The 24,396-nt window shown below is 48.0% G+C and overlaps 1 protein-coding gene across 3 annotated transcripts in view; it reads right to left on the bottom strand.

The window, feature by feature from the left end:
- TMEM131L (transmembrane 131 like) overlaps positions 1–24,396 on the bottom strand; it is a 553,379-nt gene that overhangs the window by 11,306 nt on the left and 517,677 nt on the right. For all 3 annotated transcript variants that reach the window (XM_085641690.1, XM_085641691.1, XM_085641692.1), the window contains one exon: positions 22,366–22,556. In XM_085641690.1, coding sequence (XP_085497816.1) covers positions 22,366–22,556 — 191 coding nt within the window. The remainder of the gene's footprint in view (positions 1–22,365; positions 22,557–24,396) is intronic.

The raw sequence follows: 24,396 nt of genomic DNA, 5'->3' as shown, positions 1-24,396 counted from the left end.
GGATCCAGATTTATTTATTTTTTTGCCACAGCATCTCTGTGCGCAGGGGGGCGGCTCCACGCGACTCCGCCCTGACGTTGTCCGCGGACGTGACGTCCGCGAGGTCACATAAGTCCCACCCCGGCGCGCTGACATCAGTTTTCTTCTGAGAACTTTTCCGCGCCACAACGCGGAGCCATCACCAACAAAACTGTGAGTATGGGAACAGTGTGCGAAAAAAATCTGTGAAACAGAAAAGGGAAGCAGCGAATGGTGAGGAACAGCACCATTAGGGACAGTGCCAAGCACGACTATATCCTCCCTGAAGGCAGAAAAACATGTGAAAAATGTCGTGGCAGACGACAGAAAGTCTGCAACCACAATCTATAACAGTAAAGGGCAACAAGTCCGGAACAGATGAGCAACGACAAATCACCCCAAGACAACACCAGCAAGGAGTGTTGTATCCCCTGTAAAGAGCTAAGGGCTGAGGCACAGCCAAGAGACCCCAATCCAGAGGACTGCAGAGGAGTCAGAAACCCCAAGCAATGAAAAATGGGAGAAGATTATGAATAGGCCCCACACTGGAATAACCAGGGTGTAGGGATGCAGAAGTACACATGAACCTACCGTCCAATTACCAGAAAAGAAGGAGTGGAAAAAATAAACAGAACAAAGCATCCTACCAGGGAGGAAGTGAAAGAGGGCACCCGCAGAAGACAAAGCCACCCGGAGGGAGGCGAGTGCAGAAGACCAAGCCGAAGGGTCCTCGCAGAACGGGGAGCAAGGGCGGGCCGTGAAGGAATCTGCGGCCAGAATCATCTCCACCAGATACATCGTTACCGAAGGTAAGTAACTTGTACATCTGATAGAGACTACTAGCCGCAGATTCCTTAACATAAAATAGATACCCTAGCCATACCCAAAGGGGAGGAGGGTCTGCGAGAGAACCTCACCAGCTTGGAAGAACACAGGGCCCCAAAAGGGGATGTGTCATGAGGACAGGAAGGACGGCCCAGCCCCCACTAAGCAGAAGTATGCAAGAACAAGGAGAAGGGAAAGCCAGGATGCCACAAGCCTACCCGAGAGGCAAAGGGGGCGTCCGCCAGAAACCCCGTAGGGACAGACGACACAAAGCGAGTACCAAAGGAAGAAAAGAACCACCCGCAAAATCCCAGGAGAAGAGGTGGAACGGAGGCAGAGCCCGCCCCAGGAGAACACACACAGTGAAGGGGACAGCCGAATGGGTATCAGCCCAGAGGCAGGGGACAAGGCAGGAACGGCCCCACAGCCGATAAACGCATACGTGAGAAGGAAGACAGTCGCGCAAAGCTCCAGCAAAGCAAGGGACAGGAGCACACGGGTACACACCGAGGCCCACGGAGGTGGACCATAACTACCAGGTGAAGTAGTGTGCCCAGAACAAGCCGAGCACAAGACGAAGACAGAGTCAGGGAAACCCCAGAACAAGCCCCAGAGAAGGACCGTCCCAGTAGCACAACCCAGCCCACGAAGAGAAGTGGGACCGGCCAGAAGATAGGAGGAGAAGAACCCCCAAAGAAGCTGCCAGGAGGGGGGCCTATGAAAAGAAGCGATCCCCGGGAAGCGAGAAATATGTAGTACAGACCTAAAGCAGTCAACCAGAACACAGGAGAACACCAGGAATAATCTAGCCCCCCTGGAACACAAGGCAGAGGACTAGGCCGAAACGCCTACACCAAGACATGACACCGTAGACGGCATGACAAAAGTCGGTCTGGCGATCCAGAGGCTAAAGAGGTAAGGCAAAATGCACAGAAGCAGATATCTCACAGGAACAAAGGGCAAAATGTACGACAGGCAAGCTCTGTAGAAGGATTGAAACACCATTGGATACTGAGCGGGACAGAACCTGGAGCAGCGCAAGCTGCACTAAGGCGGAAGAAAAAAGAGAGACCGCACCAAGCGGTATACAGTGACGCCAGGAAACGCGAGGAACCAGAGAAGGTATCCACACCCGCCCAGCTTAGGACAGAGCTATACAATAGCCTACAAGTACCCCACCTAGGGTATGACATGTCCCAAAACAAAACCGGGGAACACCTCTTAGGGAAACCCGCAGCAGTGATCAAGGACATAAAAGACCTGTGGGTATCACCACAGGCAGCTTACCAATCAGCCAAAAAATACAAAGATGGTCCAACCTGAGGACCTATACGGGTTCACTAACAGCCAAAAATCACACACCACAAAAGTTGAAGGGCTGTACCAGCAGCCAAAAGTACAGAGGGGCCAACATAAGGACCCTGAAGGCATTCCAAGCCACACACAGCACACAGACGGGCCAACCGAAACACTAGGCCCAAAGAGAAAGGTGGGATTAACGCCTCCCATAAGACACCTGAGGACCGACAAGCCGAAGCTTACGGAGGGGGGAGGAGGACGGAGCCCAGCAGTGAGTCGTTGAATAGCGGAGTCCGCGTTGGTGTTAAATAAAATAATCCCATCAAAAGGCAGGTCAACGGGCGTGGCTTGGCAAGCCAACATGGTGGACGTGCGTTGAGCTCGCTCCTCACCGCCCGGTAACAGAATCCTCCCGAAATCCTGCCCACCCGATCCCGTGCAGACATCCGGCTGGCTGGAGGAGCGGCGGACCGGTGCCCCCCCGCCGAGAGGTCCGACGAGCGAAACGGGGCTCGGACCCCAGCAGTATCGGGGCAGACATCCTGCGGCCCAGTGTGGCCTGTTGACTTGAAAGAGGCGGCGCCCTTGCGTGGCAGAGGCGGCGGTGGAGCTTACATCGCCGGAGGCCTCAGCGGGGCTTCATACAGGGCCTGGGAGCGCGAGGTGACCGGTGCCGATTGAGAGAGGCCGCGGCGATCCGAGGGTGACGACGGCTACTGGTGAGTGCCGCCGGGGGGGGCTTAGATCCTGCCCCGAGCCCCTGTCCCCAGCGGTGCCCAGAGGAGGAGGGGACGCGCCGCCGGAGTTGGAGACGCCGCATCTGGAGCCCCGGAGGAGAGTGGCGGCGAGGCTTTGGCTGTCGTGGGTGGATCCGGTGGGGGGAGAGCGGCGGTGGCCCCCCCCCCCCGAGACTACAACCACCGGAGCGGACGGGGCGCCCTGCCATCCCTCCCGGCCGGCATGGGTTTGAGGTGAGAGTTTGGTGGTTGAGCCGGACCACGGGGCACCCGGGTGATTCCCGCACCGCGGAGAGGCTACCCAGGCTGTGGGCTGTGAAGGCCGGAAGACGGACGGGGCGCCGGGGCCTCGGCAGCTAGATCGGGCTGCGGTGGACAGGCCTTTCCCCCCCGCCCCACACCCACCCGATGGTGCGATAGGGGTGGCGCTGCCTGGTGGCCCCCAGATAGAGTATCAGTGACTGGAGGGGGACTTCATTGGCCTACCTGCACGCCGGGGCGATCAAATATTGGTGTTGGAGGAGAGCTGCGACGAGGGACGGCCAAGCGTACTGCTACTTCTTGTGCGGTCCTTGCGGCGGCGGAGAGTGCGGCCAGGACAGGGTGGGCCACATCCCGCGACGCACTATGACGAGAGATGGCAAGGGAGGTGGCCAGGCCAAACAGGGCCCGATTTGACAAGTTCACGGGACATGGGGCGACCGCAGCAGTCCCGAGCACGTCGCAGCCCGCTGGCCCCAGTAATGCAGAGCTGATGGCTGCAGTTCAGAGACATGCTAGACGCCAAAATTGGGGCAGTGGGAGGGGATGTCATGCTACTCCGCCAGGACCTGTGGAATGCCGTGGATTGCATTACGGAGGCCGAGACAAGGGTCTCTGGAGTGGAGGACGACGTGGGATCACTTAAGAAGCGAGTCAAGGCGTTGGAGGTGGTGCAGAAGGGCCTGGCGGAGCGGGTAGAAGATGCGGAAGGGAGGGCCCGACGGAACAATCTGCGTTTGCTGTGGGTTTTCCGGAGGGCTGTGAAGGGGGGGGGGACATGGAGCGGTGCTTGTCGGGATGGCTGGAGAGCTGGGTGCCATCGGACGCCCTCTCCCGCTGTTTTGTGGTGGAGCGGGCACACAGGGCACTTGCGCAGAAACCGCTGCCGGGTTCACGTCCTCGGCCGGTGATTGCCAAAATGCTGAACTATCACGACCGTGATGTCATCCTGAAGCAGGCCAGGGCGAAGGAGCCTCTGCTGTTTTTTGAACACACGCATTCTTATATTCCCGGACTATACTCGCCTTGTGCAGCAGCAGCACCAGTCCTTCTTGGCGGCAAAGGCCCGGCTTCGTGCCCTGAAGCTTCCATACGCCCTTCTGTACCCAGCCAGGCTGCGGGTGGTCTACAGGTCTCGAACACATTTTTTAACTCACCCGAGAAGGTCTTTAAGTGAACGGATGGGACTGTACGCCTCCGGCCGCAGTCGCCCCCTGGGGGATGGGGGTGGGGGGGATGGCCAACAACGAGGCAGCTGAAGTGGCTCGGGACAGTCAAAAGATGAAAGGGAAGCACCCCATGCGTTCTAGATCCCGTATCCCGCGGCTCGATATCCTGGGCCGGCTCCACAGGCAGGGGGGGGGGGGGGGGGGGGGGGCAGCTGAAGGGGTACTATCCGACAGTTCTGCATGGTGACTGGTCTTGGCGGTTTCTGTACTCATGGGGAATGGGGATCGGGGGGAATACGGGACGTCTGCTGTGTGGGTAGCGTAGCGCGGGCAGCGCACCGGTAGTTTTGGGCAGTTGGGGGGGGATCCATTGGATGGGACGACCCAGTGTTCCCAGTTGTAGATACTTAAGAAACTGCGATGAGGGCATGTCGAACTCGCCCCACAGGCACCGGAAGGACTAGTGTTACCCCCTGCACAACGTCCCCAAGCGTGGATATACCGATGCGGTCCCACCCCATGAAGCCCGACAACGCAGCCAATCGGGGCAGGCGACCATTATGCCACAGTGGGGTCTCCAACGTGAGTCTATTCCACCAGCCCATCCGCCTCAGGGCCTGTCTCCAGATTTGAAAATTAAAACGAGTCACCGGCGGCAGCGCCGAGCGCAAGGGAGCCGCATACAAGATCGTGTGCAAGGTATATGGATCCATGAGCCGTCGCTCGACCGCATACGCCGGATCACTCCTGTCCCCATACCACCGCTCGTTGAGGACGAGGAGATGGGACGCCTGATAGTAGGAGAGTATGTCTGACGCGGCCAGGCCGCCACTATATACCGAGAGGAAGCAGGTTCGCAGCGCCACCCGCACCCCGCCTCCCTCCCAGAGAAATTGTTCCAAAGTTGTATTCACTCTACGGAACCAGCCCGGTGATATAGCATAGCACGACGAATGACGAACTTGGACACATCTCTCCCTTTGGCAATAGTCTGAGTGAGTATGGCTTGGGCCTCCTTAGAGACCATAGACAGCACTTACGCAACCAAGTCCAGATCGTGTGGGAGTAAGGGTCCAAGAGACACGCAGAGTCCACTGACCGGAGTGTTGTGCGGGCTGGAGAGAACATTCTCTTGCCAAAGGTATCCAGCCTCTTAGATTCCCTATCTGGTGGAGTGGAAGGAGACATGCCAAGGTTAATTCTGGAAGTGGTGGCCGGGGCCGCCAAGCTCTCCAAAGTGGGGTGCGGGGAAAGAAAACTGGAGAGGCAGCAGACAATCGTCCTATGCACAGGAGCCCCTGTGCTGGGCTTGGACCAGGACCCATGGAGCACGTCGGTGAGTTTCATTAAAGGGGAGCAAGTGCTTGGAGGGGGCTGTCCCCGTTTGAAGCACCTCCATCAAGCTGCTAGTCTGGACTGCCACTGAGGGCAGCTGGAGGTCAAAGACATCAGCCTCCCTACGTACCACCATAGCAAAAGAGGCCCCCTTGTCTGTAGCTATAGGAGGAGGGGAGACCAAGGTAGTGTCAGGTGAGGTGTCTAACCCACAGGCATCTGCCAGATCCTCATACCATGTGTCCTCCATATTATCCAATGGGTTACTATAACCCTCCTATTCATCCCCTGTACTAGGCTTGTTTAAGACAAAAGGCCCTGCCTCTGACCCAAAAGGCATTGCTTTGGACATTAACGGAACCGATTTTGTACGACGCTGGTCCTGCTCCATGTAGGAGTCGAGGACAATAGGGATGGCGTCGTCAATGGGCATCAATGGCGGCGTCAGCACGAGAGCAGGTGCCAAGGAAGGTCTTGGCTTCGCTGCCAGCGCTGCTCCAGATTCAACACTGGATTCATGAGGCCCAACTGAAGCCGAGGGCATGCACAACAGTGGGAATCCAGAAGAGGCCTCTCCCGAACCCATGGCGTCCGAAAGCACTCCAGAGGGTTTAGGCCACCCAAAAATGAGGTGCATGACCTCATAAAACTCATGTAGTTGGGTGCGGGGGGTTAACTCCATGAAAATAGGGAAAGCGCGTGGCCAACCCTGGTTGAGGCTGAGCAGAGGCGTGGGGCTTGGAGTGCCAATGCTACTTTGTCTCGTCCGAAGGTTTCGATGGACATGGAGAAGTCTAAGACCTCTTGGATTTTTTTCTTGTGCGACTAATCTGACGACGACTGACGAAAACCGTCGCATGCAGCTCTGCAAGAGGTCCAGGGACCTTCCGTGGGACAAGGATCTTGATCGTTGCAGGGTTGTCCGCCACAGTCTGGCGAGGAACTTGAGGGAGTGCTACCTCAGCACCTTCGGGTGCATGACAGCAATCCTCGCAGGCCTTCAAGTCATGGTCTTTCTCGAGGCACCACAGACCAAGTGGGAGTCTGTCACAGACCCCTTTCTCTGACAGGCGCCACATGGTTTGAAACAAGCCAGTTACTAGGAGCACATCCCTGTCACACCAGGGGAAAGGATCTTTCTGAAAAAAGCATTTCGACAAAAATTGAAAAAAGTGAGTCAAAAAGTGACTGAGGGGTATCTCTTCACGGATCTGCACTATCTGGTGCGAAAAGGAAAGAACTGACATCAGCGCACCAAGGTGGCGCCTATACACGTACCAAGTACATCACTTCAGGTGCAGACAATGCCACCTATTGGAACTCTGGGGTACTGCTTGAAAATTTCGGGAAACTAGCCTGATGCTTGGGGATTATCAAAGGCAGTGGTCTTCAAACTTGATGCCACGCACTCCCAGTGTAAAGAAATAAATAAATCAAGCACCAACTTTCAATTTTGACAATTATTCTGTTAAATTGGTAATGTTTAAATAGGTCTAAACATGTTTAAACATTGCAGTTAAGTTATGTTACCCCTTTTGCACCTGCTCCCAGTAAGGATATAAAAGACATAAGATGTTAGTGATGGCCCATTACAAAGTGGCATACTGCCTTCATTTTTTATCACTTAAAACAAAGCATGATAATTCTCTTGGATAGAGCCTGGCACCCACACGCAGATTACTCAAGGCCCCCCAAGGGGGCCTGCCCCCGCGTTTGAAGACCTCTGTTCTAAGGTAAGGAATCTACTGCTGGAAGTCTATCAGATAGCCCTACTTACTAAAGAGAAAGACACATTTGTTACACAGAATATGCATCTAACTTTGATTGTCACACAGCCAATAACACCACACTAACACTACCTGCTGATAGGATTATGTTACTTACTCTGTGAGCATCTATTTGTGGCATGTAGTGCTGTAGATTCACATACTGGTCATACTCCTGCCATCGAATGTTGGGTCCCATGTGTACAAATTGTTTTTCTATGAAGAAGTCAGAGTCATGAGTTAGAGTGACTCCTCCTCTTGGTGACAATGCATATGGACATCGACTCCATTGTTACACTGTTTTTCCGCAGGCGGGTGAGAATTGAGTGTAAAGTAAGTGTAAGAAAAGATATCCATGCAGATTAAAAAAGGTAAAGGAAACTGCAACGGCCACAGGTGTCCAGGGAGGAGGGTGGGTGCATGTGAATCTACAGCACTACATGCTACAAACAGATGCTTACAGGGTAAGTAACAATCCGTTCAAGGCATGACTGACTAACTACACATCCTTTGCATAGAATGCAAAGCAGTGCCCCTGAAAAGCAATGGCTAACCTGTAGGTGTTGCAGTTGCTTGAAAGAGTGTAAGTAGCACTGCCTAACCTACATTAGCTTGTTGGCGTGCTAGAACATCCACACATTAGTGTTTAAAGAAGGTGTGTGGTGCAGACCATGTAGCTGCTTTGCATATGTCAGCTTGTGGGATGTTGCCTAGGAAAGCCATAGAAGCCCCTATCGTTGTGGAGAATGTATCCTAGGGGGTGAGTAAAGTTGGCTTGGGTTTAACATAACATGTTTGAATTAGAGGTGGGCGGAATTTGCGTAACCGCGTTACGCAAATCTCCGCGAAACAGTACACAATCTCCGCGAACATGCAGAAATTCCGCGAACACGCGGAATTGCTTGTTCGCGATGCTTTGTTTCCTGTTCACAGTTGCTGTTTGCGTGCTCGGGGAGAAATATCTTGCGAACACGCATTTTGAGAACGCGAACAAGAAAAAATTTCGCGAAGTCGCGGAAAGCAGAATTTTGAGCAATTTTGCGTTCTCCGCGGAGCGCGAAATTACCGAAATTCCGCAAATTCCGCGAGCGGAACGGAATCTACCGCCCAGCCTAGTTTGAATGCACTTAACTAGCCACCTGGCAATGCTCGATTTGGATATAGGCTTTCTTTTTTGAAGAGGCGAAAAGCAATAAACAGTAGTTTCGTCTTTCGAAAAGTTTTAGATCAGTTAATGTAGTACATAAGGGCTCTTTAACATCTAATGTATGGAGAGCCCTTTCTACAACTGAGTTTGGTTGAGGAAAAAACACTAACAAATCGATCGACTGATTGATATAAAAGTGGAAGACAACTTTTGGAAGGAATTTGGGGTTGGTGCAAAGGACCACCCTGTCTCTGTGAAGTTGGAAGAAATGTTCTTCAAAGGTTAATGCCTTGAGCTCACCAACACTTCAAAGTGAGGTAATGGCATTTAAAAATATCACCTCACAAGAGAGAAAATGAAGGGGGCAATTACATAGGGGTTCGAATGGAGGACCCATGAGTCTTGTGAGAACAATGTTAAGATTCCAGGAAGGTGCAGGTGGAACCTGGGGTGGAATCACTCTAAGTCCTTACACGAAGGCCTTTATGACTGGTACTTTGAATAAAGACAGGTATTGTCTGTTTTGCAGATAAGCAGCTACTGCAGCAAGATGAAACCTGTGAATGCGAGCCCAGAGAGCTGTAAATTCAACAGATAACAATGTTTTGTACTGTGGCATTGAAAAGATTAATTTGTTTAGTATGACAATAACAAACAAATCTTTTCAATTTACCACGTAGAATGCTCTAGTGGTAGGCCTAAAAGCTTCTTTAAGAATGGTGATACAGTCAGGTGGGAGATCGAGGTACCCGAATTCTATGACCTCAGGAGCCAGATCGCCAGGTTGAGTGCCCTGGGATCTGAGTGCCTGATTTCTCCATGGTTCTGAGTGAGATGGTCCAGCTTGATGGGATGCTTCTCGTGGGGAACTACTGAGAGGTCTAGTAGTGTTGTGAACTAGTGCTGTCGAGTCCATGTGGGAGTCACTAGTATGAGTAAGAGGGATGTTTGCCAGAGTTTCTGAACCAGAAACGGAAGGAGAGGGAGAGGAGGATAATTGTACGCAAATATCTCTGACCAATTCATGCAGAGAGCATTGCCTTTGGATAATGGGTGTGGGAACCTGGAGGCGACGTGTAGGCATTTGGTGTTGTCTCTGGTTGCGAAGAGAGCTATTTGAGGAAATCCCCACTAGTGAAAGTAAGGGAGGAGGACTAGGGGCTGGAGTTCCCACTCATTGACTTGTTTACGCATCCTGCTGAGGAGGTCGTCAAAGTTGTTGTCAGTTTCCAGAAGATGCTTGGCTAACAGATAAATGCTGTGATGTGGAGTTCAGCGCCAAATCGTCTGAGATAGGTATGACAACTGTAGAGAATGTCCCCTCCCCTTAACCCGCTCCACTGCTTTTGAAATGACTAGGACAACCTTGCCGATCAGGTGAGGTAGGAAAGCTTTCAATGCTAGGTGAACAGCTTGAAGCTCTAGGTAGTTGATGTGGAGATTCTAGTGTTTGGCATCCCTGAAACCCTGTACTGTGAGATCTTGCAAGTGTGCACCCCAGCCTCTAAGTATTTCATCCTTTGTCAGAGTGATGTGGGGAACAGGGTTGAGGAAAGTCTGCTTTTTTAAGAGGTTGTTGGTGTTCCACAACTGTAAAAAGAATTGAGTGCGGCTATCTATCAACACTAGATCTTCCAACTGACCCTGTGCATGAGACCACTGTTGCATTAGACATTCTTGTAACAGACATTTGCAGTCGCACATACTGTAGTATGGCAATGCAGGAAGCCATCATGCCTAGAAGCCGCATGACTGTTCTCACTGTAAGTAGTTGATTGGTTTGGAAATGGGGTATCAACATTTGAAAAATTCGGATTCTCACAGTATTGGGATAGGCTAATCCTATTTGTGTGTTTGGAACAGTTCCTAGATATGGTTGAACTTGTAGAGGTTGAAGGTGAGATTTGGCGACGTTGATTATGAATCGTAAGCGATGAAGCAGATCTATGGTAGCTTGAGTACGTTGCTGGCATAGATGATGATTACTGGCTTTGATAAGCCAGTCATCCAAATATGGGAATACATGCATGTTTTATCTGTGTAGAAGTGTTGCTAGAACTGCTAGGCATTTGGTGAATACCCAAGGTGCAGTAGTCAGCCCGAATGGAAGAATCTTGAATTGATAATGTTTGTTCGCTATCACAAATCTTTGATATTTGCGATGATCGGGATGTGTTGGAATGTGGAAGAAGGCTACTAGAAAGTCACCTTTTTGGAGAAGTGGGATCATGTCTTAGAGAGGGACCATACCGAAATGCTCTGACAGGATGTAGTGGTTTAAGGGCCAGAGGTTTAAAATTGGCTGTAAAGATCCATCCTTTTTGGGGATGAGGAAGTATAGGAGGAATACCTCTGAAACATGATGACATGGAGGGACGGGTTATATAGCTCCTTTCAGTAGAAGAGGTTGAACTTCCTGTTTGAGCAACATTTGTTGTTCCAGTGATAGAATGTTGGCAGGTTTGGTGAAGAGCTCCAGACAATAACCATGTTGGATCATCCAATACCCTCTGGTCTGATGCTATTGATTGCCATGTGGGTAGAAGATCCTGCAAGCGAACCCCGACAGGCCGGGGGAAAGAGATGGAAGCCTTTGTTTGATGATGGGTTTGCCACTGTGTGGGGAAGCATCCTTATCTCTACCTTTGGCATTGTTGCCCCTGTAGCAGCCTCTGTACTAACCTTTTAGAGAAGAGTGCTCACCCTGACTATGTTGGTAGGAGGGGTAGATAACAGAAGAGGTAGCTTTGGATCCTCCACGATAACTGGAGTGGCACAAAGAACCACAAAGAGTAGGCGTTTGAAGAGCCCCAACTGATTTTGCCGTCTTGGTGTGTTTTTTAACCTTTTCTAGGGTCTGGTCAACTTTGGGATGGAGAAGATGTTCTTTATCGAAGGGTATATTGAGGAGACTTTGCTGTACCGCTGGTTTTAAACCAGAAATGTGAAGCCATGCGTGGCAGTGCAGCAAAATGCTGGTATTGATGTATCTAGCTGCAGTATCAGCTGAGTCTAGAACACAGCGTATGGTGAGGTTTGATATTAGCTTGCCTACTGTGACAAGTTATTGTCGTCTTTTTCTGTGCTCCTCGGGGAGATTTTGGAGCAGGTCCTCCATTTCATCACAGTGAGCACGGACATAGCGGGCACGCAAGCCCATTGAGTTGGCAATACGCCAATGATTGGCAGATTTTGCTGCAACCCCTTTTCCCGCAACATCAATGTGCTTGCTCTCCTTGTAAGGTGGTGCGGCATCTCCACTAGCTTGTGAATTAGCACATGTGCGAGCAGTGGTAATGAGAAGGGAGTCTGGTGGTACTTGTCCCCGAATCTATACGGGATCAGATGGAGAGGCCTTATATTTTTTATCTAACCTGGGCATTATAACTCTAGCCCTCACAGGGCATTAAAAAATAACCTCAGTGTGGTGTAACATACCTTTAAGTATGGGTAAATAATGAGTGGCCCTATGGGTAGATGAAAGTCTTAAAAAGGGTTGTTGTATGGTGGTGTTCCAAAGGTGTCATCTCCTGCACCGTGCCCACCTGTAGTATATCCTGCAGACCCTTGAGGTGATATATCTAGAGAATCTACAACAGACTGTGTTGGAGAAGGTGAGTCTGGAGGTGGAAGGTGTGGTGGTGATGGAAGCAGCAAAGGGCTCGTGGCTTTGTCTGATTTCTTCCTTTGTTTGGACAGTATTGGTGTCAAGAGCTGTCTTTTTGATGGTGAAGGAATTGGCAACGAGGGCTTTGCAAGGATAAACCCTGTATGAAGCTGGATGTGGATCTGCTTTTGTCAAGGATCCAGTTACTCCTGTAGTTTATGGATGATGTGCTCCACTGGCTTGCTGGTGTCTGGTTTTAAAGCCCAATTCGAGTCTCTCAGAACCTAGCCCCGTTTCTGTTTTGGTGTCGAAGTTCCGCTCGGTGTAAGCGGTGGATGTGGCCGACCATCTCAGCATCGACAGTCTGATCAGCACCAAGGTGCTGGATGTTAAAGGCCTGATCTTTGGCAGCCAAGACGGAGGGAGCGGCGTCCGAACCAGTCGTTCGGTGCTGACCATGGGCAGAAGGCAGTGGTGTACCGAGGGCCTCCTGATCACTGCGGGCTGTGTGTTTCTCTGAGTTTCACATGGTGTTGAGGAACAGGGGGTACCGTACTCACGGGCAGTTGAGCTGGTGTAACGTCCTGCATCTCCAAGTCGAACTCCAGGTCGGAGCCGGAACTACCCTCAACAGAGAAAGCCTATTCTCCCACAACGGAGTTCAGGGTGTTCCTCTTCATCTTCTTCGATGTCTTCATGTCTGAAGATGTAGAGAGTGTCCACGATGCTTCTCTGCTGCATTTCCAACCAATGTGTTTGATGGTCTTGGAGTGTTTTTTTGGAGCAAAATATGCGACAGGCTTCACAATCTGCTCTGTGTTTCGGTGAAAAACACAGATTACAGACCTGATATAAGTCGGTCTGAGGATATTTCGCGTGGCAGCGAGGACAGTAACAGAAAGGGCATCCGTTCCAGGCGACCCTTACTGTTTTACAGGGGCTATAGTAATAATAATCCCAAATGCTTTCTTTTGTGGTAGCGTGGGGGAGCAGTTTAGGCTTATCAGAGGATAGTGTCCAGCATTTATTGCACGCTCAGAGCTAGTAAGACAGACCCGCTCAATAAAAAAATCAGAAACGAATTTACAAAAATAAAACAGATTTTTGTATGAATTTAGACACCAACATCATTGTAATTGGGTAAGTACTTTGAGTTATCACTTTTTTAAGTAAAAGAAAATACACTTGCATTTGTATTTCTAAGCGGTAATCTTATCCTATGGGAGAAAACCTACAGCATACTGTCGCTTGTCAATGACTTGCAGGACTGTCCTTCGGGATTCAAGGTAAGTATGGGGCAAGGTCCAAGGCAGCACCCACGGGTCACCTCAGATGGCTCTGGGGCGTCCGGGGTGCAGAGGTGCATTTCAGCGACGGGTGCTCCGTTCAAGTCAATGGGAAACAGTCCTGATTAAAAGAGGCTGCAAGCAGGGACTGGCCCAGTTGAACCCACTAGGGGGCTGTGGTCTCGAGGGTCTCTGGCACTCAGGGACACCGTCTGTTCACTGCAGAGCGGGCTGTGAAGCTTGTGTGTAGTGGGGCTTTGTCCGGCGGGGTCGTGCTGCAGGAGTCTCACAGTTCTAAGTCTCCTGCAACATAGGTGGGCTCAGCTCACCCGTTGGCACAGTCTGTTCACTTGGGCACCGGGCAATCCCCCGGTAGGCTGCCAGGGGTGGGGGCCGGTTTTTTGGCCGGGGGGCGGTTTTGTTGCTGGGATGGGCGGGGGGCCTATTTTTGTGCACTCAGTACTGTTCAGTAGTCACTTTACTCACTACTGTACTCTGCTGCATCTCACTCTCTCCTCAGCTCGCTCCGTGGGGAAAAAAGCACAATTTAATCAATCTCTGCAGTGCTGGATAAATAATGCATTGAGCAGCAGTGCCATGATTTTCGGAGGTGGGTCGGGTCTCGTGTGCGCGCGCGATGCGCAGATGACTCCACCGCCGCGTCTACGCGACCTGCTCTTAGGTTTCAGTTCACCCACCTTAGGGGGGTGGGGCGGGCGCCGTGGCTGTTGGTGGTGACACATGCGCATTGGGGCTCACACAATTAAACGTGCGCGTGACCCCCTGATTCCAGAACCCAGAGACTGAGACCGTGACAACGAGAGGCCCTCTCTCGCAGTTGCCACCCCTTAATTTAATTATTCATTATTTCTAGTTCTATCTCCCCCTGGCCCTGCCTGTCCCTGTGTCCCAGTGCCGCCCGCCGCCAGGGGAGTGGTGTTTTCATTTTTGCAAATTGCATTTTTAATCCGATAATGCACAGCAGAAGGTGTGCAGTAGGAGCGTGGGGTCAATGGGTAGGACCGAAGTATATGTAGGCAGGGAGCTGAATAAACATCGGCCATAAAACTGCTTGTTTCGCGCTGACCCGTTTAATAAGATTGTGTGTTTTCAACTAGATCAATATTCTTAGAAGCAGTTCCGTGTTACAGTTTGGAGAGGCATTATTCTAGTGCAGCACTTTTGAAGTCAGTACTAGTTTGTTACACTAGGCATTCTTGCCTTTTTTTGTTGTACAAGAATGCAGTTGTGTTGATGACATTACCTCTTTTGGTACAGTATTACCTGTGGGCGTTACTTCGGCTGAAGTTCACTGTTTCAAGTTGAGCCAATTTTTGAAATTACAAAACGTTTTTAAACATGTTTGGGCGGGAGACATACATATTTAGGGACTGCAAAAGAACAGTTCATCCTACGTAATTGATCTAAAAAATTATTGAAAAATATTGAATGATATGACCCGTGATACAGTTTGTAAATTTTAACACTTCACTACATGTTTCCTAGAAATTACAAATATGGCCCAACTAAGAGACACAGAGTTCCATTTAATGTACCATTCAGTCCGATTACAGTAATGCCTCATTGTCTCCATTTCAAATGATCCATGGAACGTGGTGATTCGACTGTTGTGTGAGTACAAATAATTGATTTTCAATGGCACCTGCTTTGCTGTAGTGAACGAATGCTCTCGTTAAGCAAAATTATAGCATTGCAGCCTCACAAGCAACTTACTCAATACTAGGCAACCGCTGGAGGGGCAGAGCTGAAGACCAGAGTGCCACCACAGTGGGACAGGAAGCGTGCATATATGTTTGTAGTATTAGCTCCATAATCCATTGTCATTGATGGGGGGCAGGCAGGCAGTTTATTGGAGAGATAATTTCACATCGTGTCTGCGCGTTTTTATTGTTTGCCATTGCCTTTGTAACATGACATTTCATCAGGAATGCTGTTTATGTGCGGCCGGAGTGAACAACATAGCGCTAAAACGAGGTGGCTTTTCTGCACAGCCCGGATAGTGCACCCATTGTTCACTCACGAGTTGACAAGTGCCCCATACAACGTGGTGATTTTATGGAGTGATGCAATGCAAGGCAATTTTTTTTAATGAGATTCCATTACGGGGTACATTATACTAAAGTTCCACTTTGGAAGTAGATGTCTGCATCCCATACAGCACCAAGTTTCCTTACTCTAAGTCTCTGATAAAGATGTGAGAGAAAGTTTGGTCTGTGAGATGTATTATGTTAATTTAAAAGGGGTGGAAGGGTCTGAGATAAAAACCTACTGATTGCAATCAGTAGATGAGAATGTTGTGGTCACAGTGTTAAAGGTGACGGAGACGTGGGGGCAGGAGGAGGGCTCAGGTCTGCTTCTTCCAGTAGGTTGTCCCGTACTTAGATCAATGTAGTATTCTTTGTCTAAAGTGGAAGCCAGATCGGCTTGTGTTTAGGATTTGTGGTCTTGAAGATGTGCAAGAATTATTTTTTTCCTGGAGTTTGGCATTCTAAGAGAGTCCTGCAATGTGGCAATCATTATTAGAGTAAGTTCGGATTGATCAGCGATACTTTAAGGCTGTGGGACTTTAATGTCAATAGTAACTTTACTAATACTTGTAAGGATTCAATAGTTTTAAGCCTCGGCTACAGGCTCTTTTGGAGTCCAATTGTCTCCTATACATTCTAGAGACAGGGTAGAGTTTGGGTCAGCTTCTTTCTTGTGACTGGAAGTTTTTTTGTTTCAGTAGTTTTTGTCTGGTCTGCAAGCATTCAGTCTCACGGCGTTCTGTTTGGTTGATGTGTTGTTCCACTGCTGACATCAGACCTTTTATTGCAGTGCACATGAGGGTATATTTTGATTCTCTCTCTCTCTCTCTCCTCTCCCCTCTCCTCTCCTCTCTCCTCCCTCTCTCCTCCCTCTCTCTCCTCTCTCTCTTCCCTCTCTTCCCTCTCTTCTTCTTAGCCCCAGTGCCTGCACTTTTCTTTTAACATTCCCTCTCCTTTTTCACTATGCTTCCTCTTTACCTGCCCCGCCCCACCTAGTTTTCTGTTGCCCACCACACTATTGGTGGCTGGCCTTCGTAAAAAAAAATGTTTTACCATTTTAAGATGGCCTCCCGCAGAAGCATTCACATCCGGCATCTTTAAATGGGTTTGTTTCAGGTGTACAAATCCAGTGCAAAGATGGCCACTGTGGATGTGCATGCATCCACGGTAGCATTCTTCAAGCAGAATTTGTAAAAAAAAATTCAAAAGTGTTTAAAGATGGCAAACCACGGTTGCAAGCACAACCAAGAAGGCCACCTTTGAAGGTATGAAGTAGTTTGTAATAAAATATTCCCATTCACCTGCCACTCACATTCTGAATTTCTGTAATCTATTCTGAAGCAAAACCCACAGACACATCCCGGTTTAATTGATAGCAGCTGGTGTTAATCCTGACACCAGAAATGCTCTCTAGAAGCTCTTGAATTCCCCTTGGAGCTAGGTGTGTGCTATAGCAAAGTCATAAAATAAATATCAATAAATAGTCAAACGCAACTTGATGCTTTAAAAGTTAATACAATCTAATATGTAATGAAAAATGTGTTGAAAAATGCTTTGTTTTGGCCTTTCTGTCTCCCAAATTTTCTCGGGGGGGGGGGGACAAGTTCAACCCCCCACTCCCCCAGTAGTGGTTGCTCACTGCGCTTGCTCACTACACACCATGTGGGGGGCTGGTCTCACTTATACTTTGTTCTCTCTGATTCACTACTCGTGTCTATTTTTGGTGCTCTCTGAAAGAAAGTCTATGGTTACATATGACTGGGTGGGTAACCTGGTGCTCTTTAAGTTCATCATCTACTATTTACTGTGCTTTGAAAGTTGATAAAATTGAATATGTAATGAAAAATGTGCTGTAAAATTCACCATTTTGGTCTGTTTTCGGAAATTTTCTTAGTAGCGGTCGGGCAAGCTTGCTGCGCTCGCTCGCTACGCGCTGGACGGGGGCTGGTCTGCAAAAATTTGCCAGGGCTGCTTTCAGTTCCCAGTCCGGCCCTGACTTGGACTCTGGCTGTGAGACTCAGGAGGAGAGGTACCTTTCGGTGTCAGGCTGTAGCAGTCAGAGGCTTACTCTCTGCATCTGTGACCTGGTCAAGAAGGGAAAACAAGGCAGCAGTGATACTCTTAATGCTGACCTTGTGGATCCTGACGTTTCCCTTTGTGCTGTTGGAGTCCAGACTGGACCACCAACTAGCCTTGGTTGCTGTAAGGGGTCTGGTACACCGGGTATAGGTGCAGAGAGATTCCAGGAGGGGTCAGAGTCTCAAGACTTCTGTGACTTGGCAGGGCTGACCTCCTGAACTCCAAGCAATCTTCTCCGGGCTCGTTGCTCCCATCAACAGGACACAGTACTGCATTTTGCAAACTGTAACTGCAGATGCAGGGGAGCAGCTCCTCTGCTTCAAAGGAGATGTTCCTGGCAAGATGAAGGTTTGGGTCACGCCTCCACAGCTTTGGGAGGTGACACCGCTTTCTGGACGATCCGGGTCTGTGTAATTGTTGAGGTCCAGCCGTTCGGGCTGGACTGTTCCCATGAGGCACAGGGTCAGAATGATTTGCATATGGCCATGTCTGAACTGGAGTGGTTGACTGAGCTAAAGAATGATGATGGATTAAACCCAGATCAGTTGACTGGGGGCGAGTGTTCAACACTCCGTCCATCATCTCCTTTGGTTTTGCTTTGTTCGCCCTAAGTTGGCAGGGTATGCCCAGACATGGGTCCCTTGCTCACTTTGCCACTGGATTCAAGCTAGCCTGGCTGATGGCTGATTAGCCAGAAACCGGTCCCAGGATGCTTGTTTCCGGTCCATGGAAGACATGGCTTGGCAGTTCGGGCTGGACTGTTCCCATGAGGCACAGGGTCAGATTGATTTGCATATGGCCATGTCTGAACTGGGGTGACGGAGTGAGCTAAAGAATGATGATGGATTTGTTGACTGGGGGCGAGTGCTTGCAATGTTCAACACTCCGTCCATCATCCCCTTTGGTTTTGCCGAGGTCCAGCAGCAAGGCAGGGTTTTGAGACAAGTGGTGGTGAAATCCTTAGTTCTCGCGTCGTGGGCTATTTTGTCCTTCTTCAAGCAGACAAATCGGATTTCCTGGTGTCCGGGGGCCACCTAAATACTCAATTTAGGAGTGTTAGGGGCGTGAAGGGTAGTAGCCAATGGGCTACTTAACCCTCGAGGTCACTACATCCCCTATATGACCACTTCCTGTGGGGAGTGGGCATCAATCTGTCTTAGAGTTCATAATTTCACCACACACACAAGTTGGTTGAATCCTTTCTTTCTTGTTTAGTTCAGGCTACCCACTCTAGAGGTGTGTCCAGCCTGGCTGTGCAACATGCCTCCTGACTATCTAAATACCCGCCTGTCATAGTGCCAAATGGGCTCAGGTCAGGGGGTGGTATCCTCCAGGTCTGTGGGAAGCCAGGCTCGCATATGAAATGTGGAAGAGGCCTTTGAAGCCTCTGGCCTTGACATGCTAATTCACCAGCCTTCCTGCTGGAGGTGGTGATAACACCTCCAGCCAGAGCAGGCATTGTTCTTCTGAGAGTGTGGGTTCTCCCCTCCAAGGGGTCAGAAACCTGTCCTTGGTTTCAGGCTGGAAGAGTCCAGTAAGATACCATATTACTAGACGAGGAAGGTTTTAGGGGGCACTTCTAAGGTGCCCTCTGGGTGCATGCCATAATAAATCTAGTATTGGCATCAGTAAAGACTTATTGAGACAAGGTGTTGGATACTAAACATGATAGGTTTCAGTGAATGCAATTATGTAGCTGGATAATTCGTTTTGACCAGTGTCCAGTACATATCTTAGGAGGGCTTCCCTGTTAATTTGCAATATCTATAGAACTAGACATTACAGGGCATATCAGGCAGCTATGCCCTCACATAAAATACAATGCACCTTGCCTTAGAGCTGCAAGGCCTGCAGTAGGGGTGACTTACATATATTAAACACAGTGACTTTAGCATCGCACACAGGAGTGTGCCATGTCATGTTTTCACTCATGGTTAACACCACGTCACACAGCCTGCAATGTCAGTCTGTGTGCAATTTTTGTGTGGGTTCCTTAGGGTGGCATAAGTTATTCTGCAGCCCTCAGGGACACTTTATCGTACCCATGCCCTAGGTACCAGGGGTACCATTTACTAGGGACGTAGAGACAGGGGTTCTAAAGTCCTTGGCCAACTATAAAACAATCACAATGTTTTAAGGAAGGAGCACTGGCACTGAAGTCTGGTTAGCAGGCCTCAGTGCACTGTCAGAGTCGAAAACCAACATCTAGCAACTAAGAAGGGGGCAAAAAGCGTGTGTGTGTGTGGGGCGGGTGCTGCAACAAAACTCGTTTCCTACAAGCACGAACCGAAAAGATCACCGTAACGATCTCAAACCGGAGCGCAGGCACACACATTCGAACCCAACAGCTTAAGATCATTTAACAATGGAATCGATGCTCATGCACATTATCACCATGAGGCGGAGTCATTCGAACTACAGGGTTATGATACTTTGCTTCGAAATCACCAATGAACCACTACAGCCTGATACAACTACCCATATACCATGCTGCCACAGCTGCTCAATAAAGTACAAGCTACTCCCCTTTCTCATCAATAAAGAGCAGCTGAATAGAAATCTCAATGAATAACCTCTCCATCATAAACCAGCTGACTTTAGTGTCCCTGAGAGGAGTGTCTTTCTTCCCATGATCATAAGCATTCAGGAGTAACCGTGGGCATTAACATTAAGCCTGTTGATAGCTTGACATTCAGCATCCCACGCATTGAATGAAACCAGCACTCACTATCCTGGGAGATCAGCGATCCTTATCTGTTTCTGAGGCACAGAACTGATTGGGGATTGATGCTATTGTGAACTATTTAGTGTGTGAATAGGAGTTTCTAATTCCCTCCACTTGCTGAAGAAAGACTGGGCTGTTCGCCCTCACTACACAGAGATAATGTAATTCCTATAGGGGCTAACTGGAGTGAGCGGTACTGTACCCACAGAGGATATCCCCCAACAACTACTTACAGCCAAGGACCCCCAGAAAGCCTGAGACACTACAGAGGTTCTGAGAGAAAATACACCAATGTACAAATAAACACACACTGGCAAATAGAGGGCATGAAACATCATCAAATCTAAGCTTTTCAGTAAACACAAACTAACACAGTGAAATGTTTTACTTGGCATCAATGTAGCAATGTTGTCTTGTTTATGCTATGTGCCCAATTCATTTCTTAGACTTGGCAAACATTCTGTGCATATCAGAAGTTGCGTTTTCACAAAGTGGTGGCGATTACAAGCTTCAACATGAATTTCTCAATATGTGCAAACATCACCTACAAAGCATTCAGAGCTGCAACATCAGGAAATGTTTGCAAACAAGCTTCCGCATCAAATGTTGTTGCGGCTACAAGGCAAGCTTTATCTACAAGCCTATGAGTTTTAGCAGCACATCAATGTCGTGGAAAACTAACTTCAGAAGCTTGTTTTCATTGAATCTCAGGCCCAGTGACTCTCGAGAACAACTCTGTTCTCTTATAAGTGCAGAAGGACAGTGGTCAATTCTCTTCTAATCTAGGGAGAAGATGAAGCAATTTGTGCATGGCGCTTAATCACAATATATTTATATTAAACATTAACATATTGCAAAGTGTCATCATGCCATATTCTTCCCATTAAATGCATGAGAACTGAGTTTTAGTTCATCAGTATACACATAGTCAAGCCCCTCCAACCATTGTTAAGAGCATCCTTACCTTTGACCCTGCACAGTGCTAACCGCTTTCTAGCTATGTTCATACTGTACAAATAGCATAGTTTCAAAAGTGTACTTTAATTGTAAAAATTTTATTTTGAAAGAAATATTAGATGCCTGTGCTACCCATCTTCCCTCCATTAAAAGTTGGCATTAACAAATGTCCTTCAACCTCGGGTGAGACAGTTACCAAATAAACACAACTTTGATGAATGTTTATTAGACTGTTAACACCTGAAGAAGCGTTGTTTAGCCATGAGGCTTTTTGAAGTGAGAAAGAGTAGGGGCTGACTACAATCTGAAACTCTTCCCCGCCCCCCAAAAAAAATGTAAAAGAGGGGGAAAAAAAAGCAAATCAGATTCTGGTCTTTGGTTTTATCAGGAAACCCTATTGAGAGTGGAAAAAAGATCACATGAAGTGGTCCTTTGGCCACAATCACCTTAGTCCTCATTTTTGAAGTCTGTAAGACTATAAATATCAGTGTAACAAATGTGACACACAAGGGCAAACCGAAACTAAACGTTTTCAAAGTAACTCCTGGGTCATTTTGGGGTTTGACAGAATGGTGTTTGTGCCATTCACTGCATACAATTTATCGTAAGAAGGGACTTGGGGGTGCATTGGCAGGCAGAATTGCTTCCTATGTCATTGGCACAGTGCCTATTAATGGACTTCACATCTTTTACATACTAATTTATTATCTTTTTTTTTTATTAATGGTGCACTGGTAGAAACAAAGTGCATTTGTATAGACAGCATTTCCTTCAGGCATGTTATAGTTGTGTGATACATATCTATGTATGGCTGACTAATGGTAACATATGTTTCGAGCAGAGCCTTCCTTGTTACAATGATTTATCAAAAGGAAGCAACTGTCCGCAAGTAAAAAAAACTGTTGCAAACAAAAGTGTGAGGTAAAATAATTAAAAACAAACTTGGGAAATGGTTGAAAACAGTATCAACATTCAACTTGCGTCATAATTCACACCTGCATCTTGGGGCCAGAAAAGTAAGATACAAAGAGTGTAAGAGCAAATAGACTATACAAAGTTCACTTTTAAGAAGTATGCAGGATTAAACACATTTAATGTGCACTTACTGAAGAGCTGATATAGTTGGCTGGTTCCCAAGTGACCGGCATACTTGGTGGTGGAGGAGGAGGAGGTGGAGGTGGCGGAGGGGGTGGTGCTTGCACACCCATACTCCAACTCGATTGACAACCAGGATCAATAAATGCCGTGCTATGGACTTCAGAACATGGAAAACTATGGTGTGGGTAGTTCATGTTTTCTGAGAAATCAAAAGAAAAGGTTAAGAATTTGTAGATTACTAGATATTTCAGATTAAACATTTTCTAGTCCACCAGAAGCATTTATTTCACATGAGATTCCTGGTCAAAAGGCAAATGCTTACTTCGATTCACATTACCATGTAGTACACGTTTCTTAAGAAGTATTTTAGTTATATTTTGTATAAGTGAACTTCTTCTAAGGCAGAGATAACACAAAGCACTGAGTAGATAAAAAACATTTCTCATATGTATAAATGAATAAGTGAGTGCAGGTACAAAATCCCAATATTGATTTACTTCAAAGTTATTGAGAGATTGTGAGGTGTGTGCTTTTAATTGCTACTATGTTCTCTGAGGCTAACAATATTTTCTTAGTAACTGAATCATCTCCCCAACAATAAGCAGAGGCTCTGTAAAATGCTTCATGGCTAGATTACAGGAGTTATCAATGAATCACTGTGTCAAGCATGAAGGCGACAAAACACTGTGTATAACTCCTCCTGCCCCCAATATAGACGCAAAACAAACCATGGAAAATCACATTTCTTTGTAGGATGATTCACAACTAGAAATCAATTAAGTAAATGCATGTATTTGTTCATGGCAAGTTCATATTGCTCATGGGTCTGTTGGTGGGTCTGAGCGAGCAAGGTGGGTATCACTTCACGCCAGTGGTGCAGGAATTATTGTCAAGAACACGTGTGTGGAAACCATGGTTTTAACCACAGAATGCAACCACCAATGTATCTCTCAAATACAGTTAAGGACAGTCATCAGTGGCCTGTGACTCCACCAACAATTGTCCGAAAAGGCGATGTCAAAATGTCACTTTGCCTGGGGTCCAAAGGATTTCTGCACTGGACCAGAGTACACTGGAGCTGCAGATGAGTGAGTTGCAACAAACACACACCTCTACACTCTTTGCCATCAGCTGCTTACAGCATTCATAATAATACGTGTTCCTTTGCCTCTGCTGCATCCCATTACAGTGATGACAGTGCATCTGAAACTAAAAATATATTTTGGGTGACTCATGTCAGAAACTCCTTTAGAGTCAATAAGGACTTCATAACGATGCACTCACTCTCTCTAGCAACACTGTATAAAAGAAGTCGCCATTACTATAGGTGAACGGTTGCCAATTTGTCTAGCATTGTGGCTACATTTATTTTTTACTAATGTGTGTAACACTGTAGATCATTGAAAACTGTGGCAATACGTGGAACTGGACTATCAAGTGTATCAACATGTAAAAGCCATATCAATCCAAAAAATTAGGTTTATTTCTCTTGTAATGGTTGTAGCTCATTCTCAGCTTTCTGAAAACCCCTCCAGTATCGAATTTAGCAGATTTGGCAGAACTTTGAGGTAGAAAACATGACCTTGTTGTACAGGTCTTGGAGAGATCTTCATGGTTACCCTCGGGAAGAATGACTTGCTATTCAGCCAACAGACCTGGCCTCTCAAGGCATACATCTTGGAAGGCAGCTCATTGCTGCAGAGGAAACAACGCTCTAAGGAGTTCTGGGCTTAAGTCTAGCTTGCATCTAGAGATATTGCAATATAAAAAGTCCGAAACTATAAAGGGTTTCAATGGTGTTACTAGGATGTTAAGTACCTTCTACCAACTATCGCCCAGGTAGCACACACAAAGCAATCGTAATAGGCTATGTGTTAAGGCTGCATTATATGTGTAACTGATTTTTTTTTTATATTCAGATCTAAGTTTTATTTTCTAATACTCAGCCGCTGTCTGCAAAAAATGCATTACAGAAAAAAACGCAAAAAAATGGTGTCAATTACTACCAAATAAGAGACCACCTGAGTTCCGTTCTAACA

Source organism: Triturus cristatus, chromosome 2_2, assembly GCF_964204655.1.
Source record: "Triturus cristatus chromosome 2_2, aTriCri1.1, whole genome shotgun sequence".
Taxonomy (NCBI): domain Eukaryota; kingdom Metazoa; phylum Chordata; class Amphibia; order Caudata; family Salamandridae; genus Triturus; species Triturus cristatus.
Note: the sequence above shows the minus strand (reverse complement) of the source record. Positions and strands in the feature narration are given on the sequence as shown.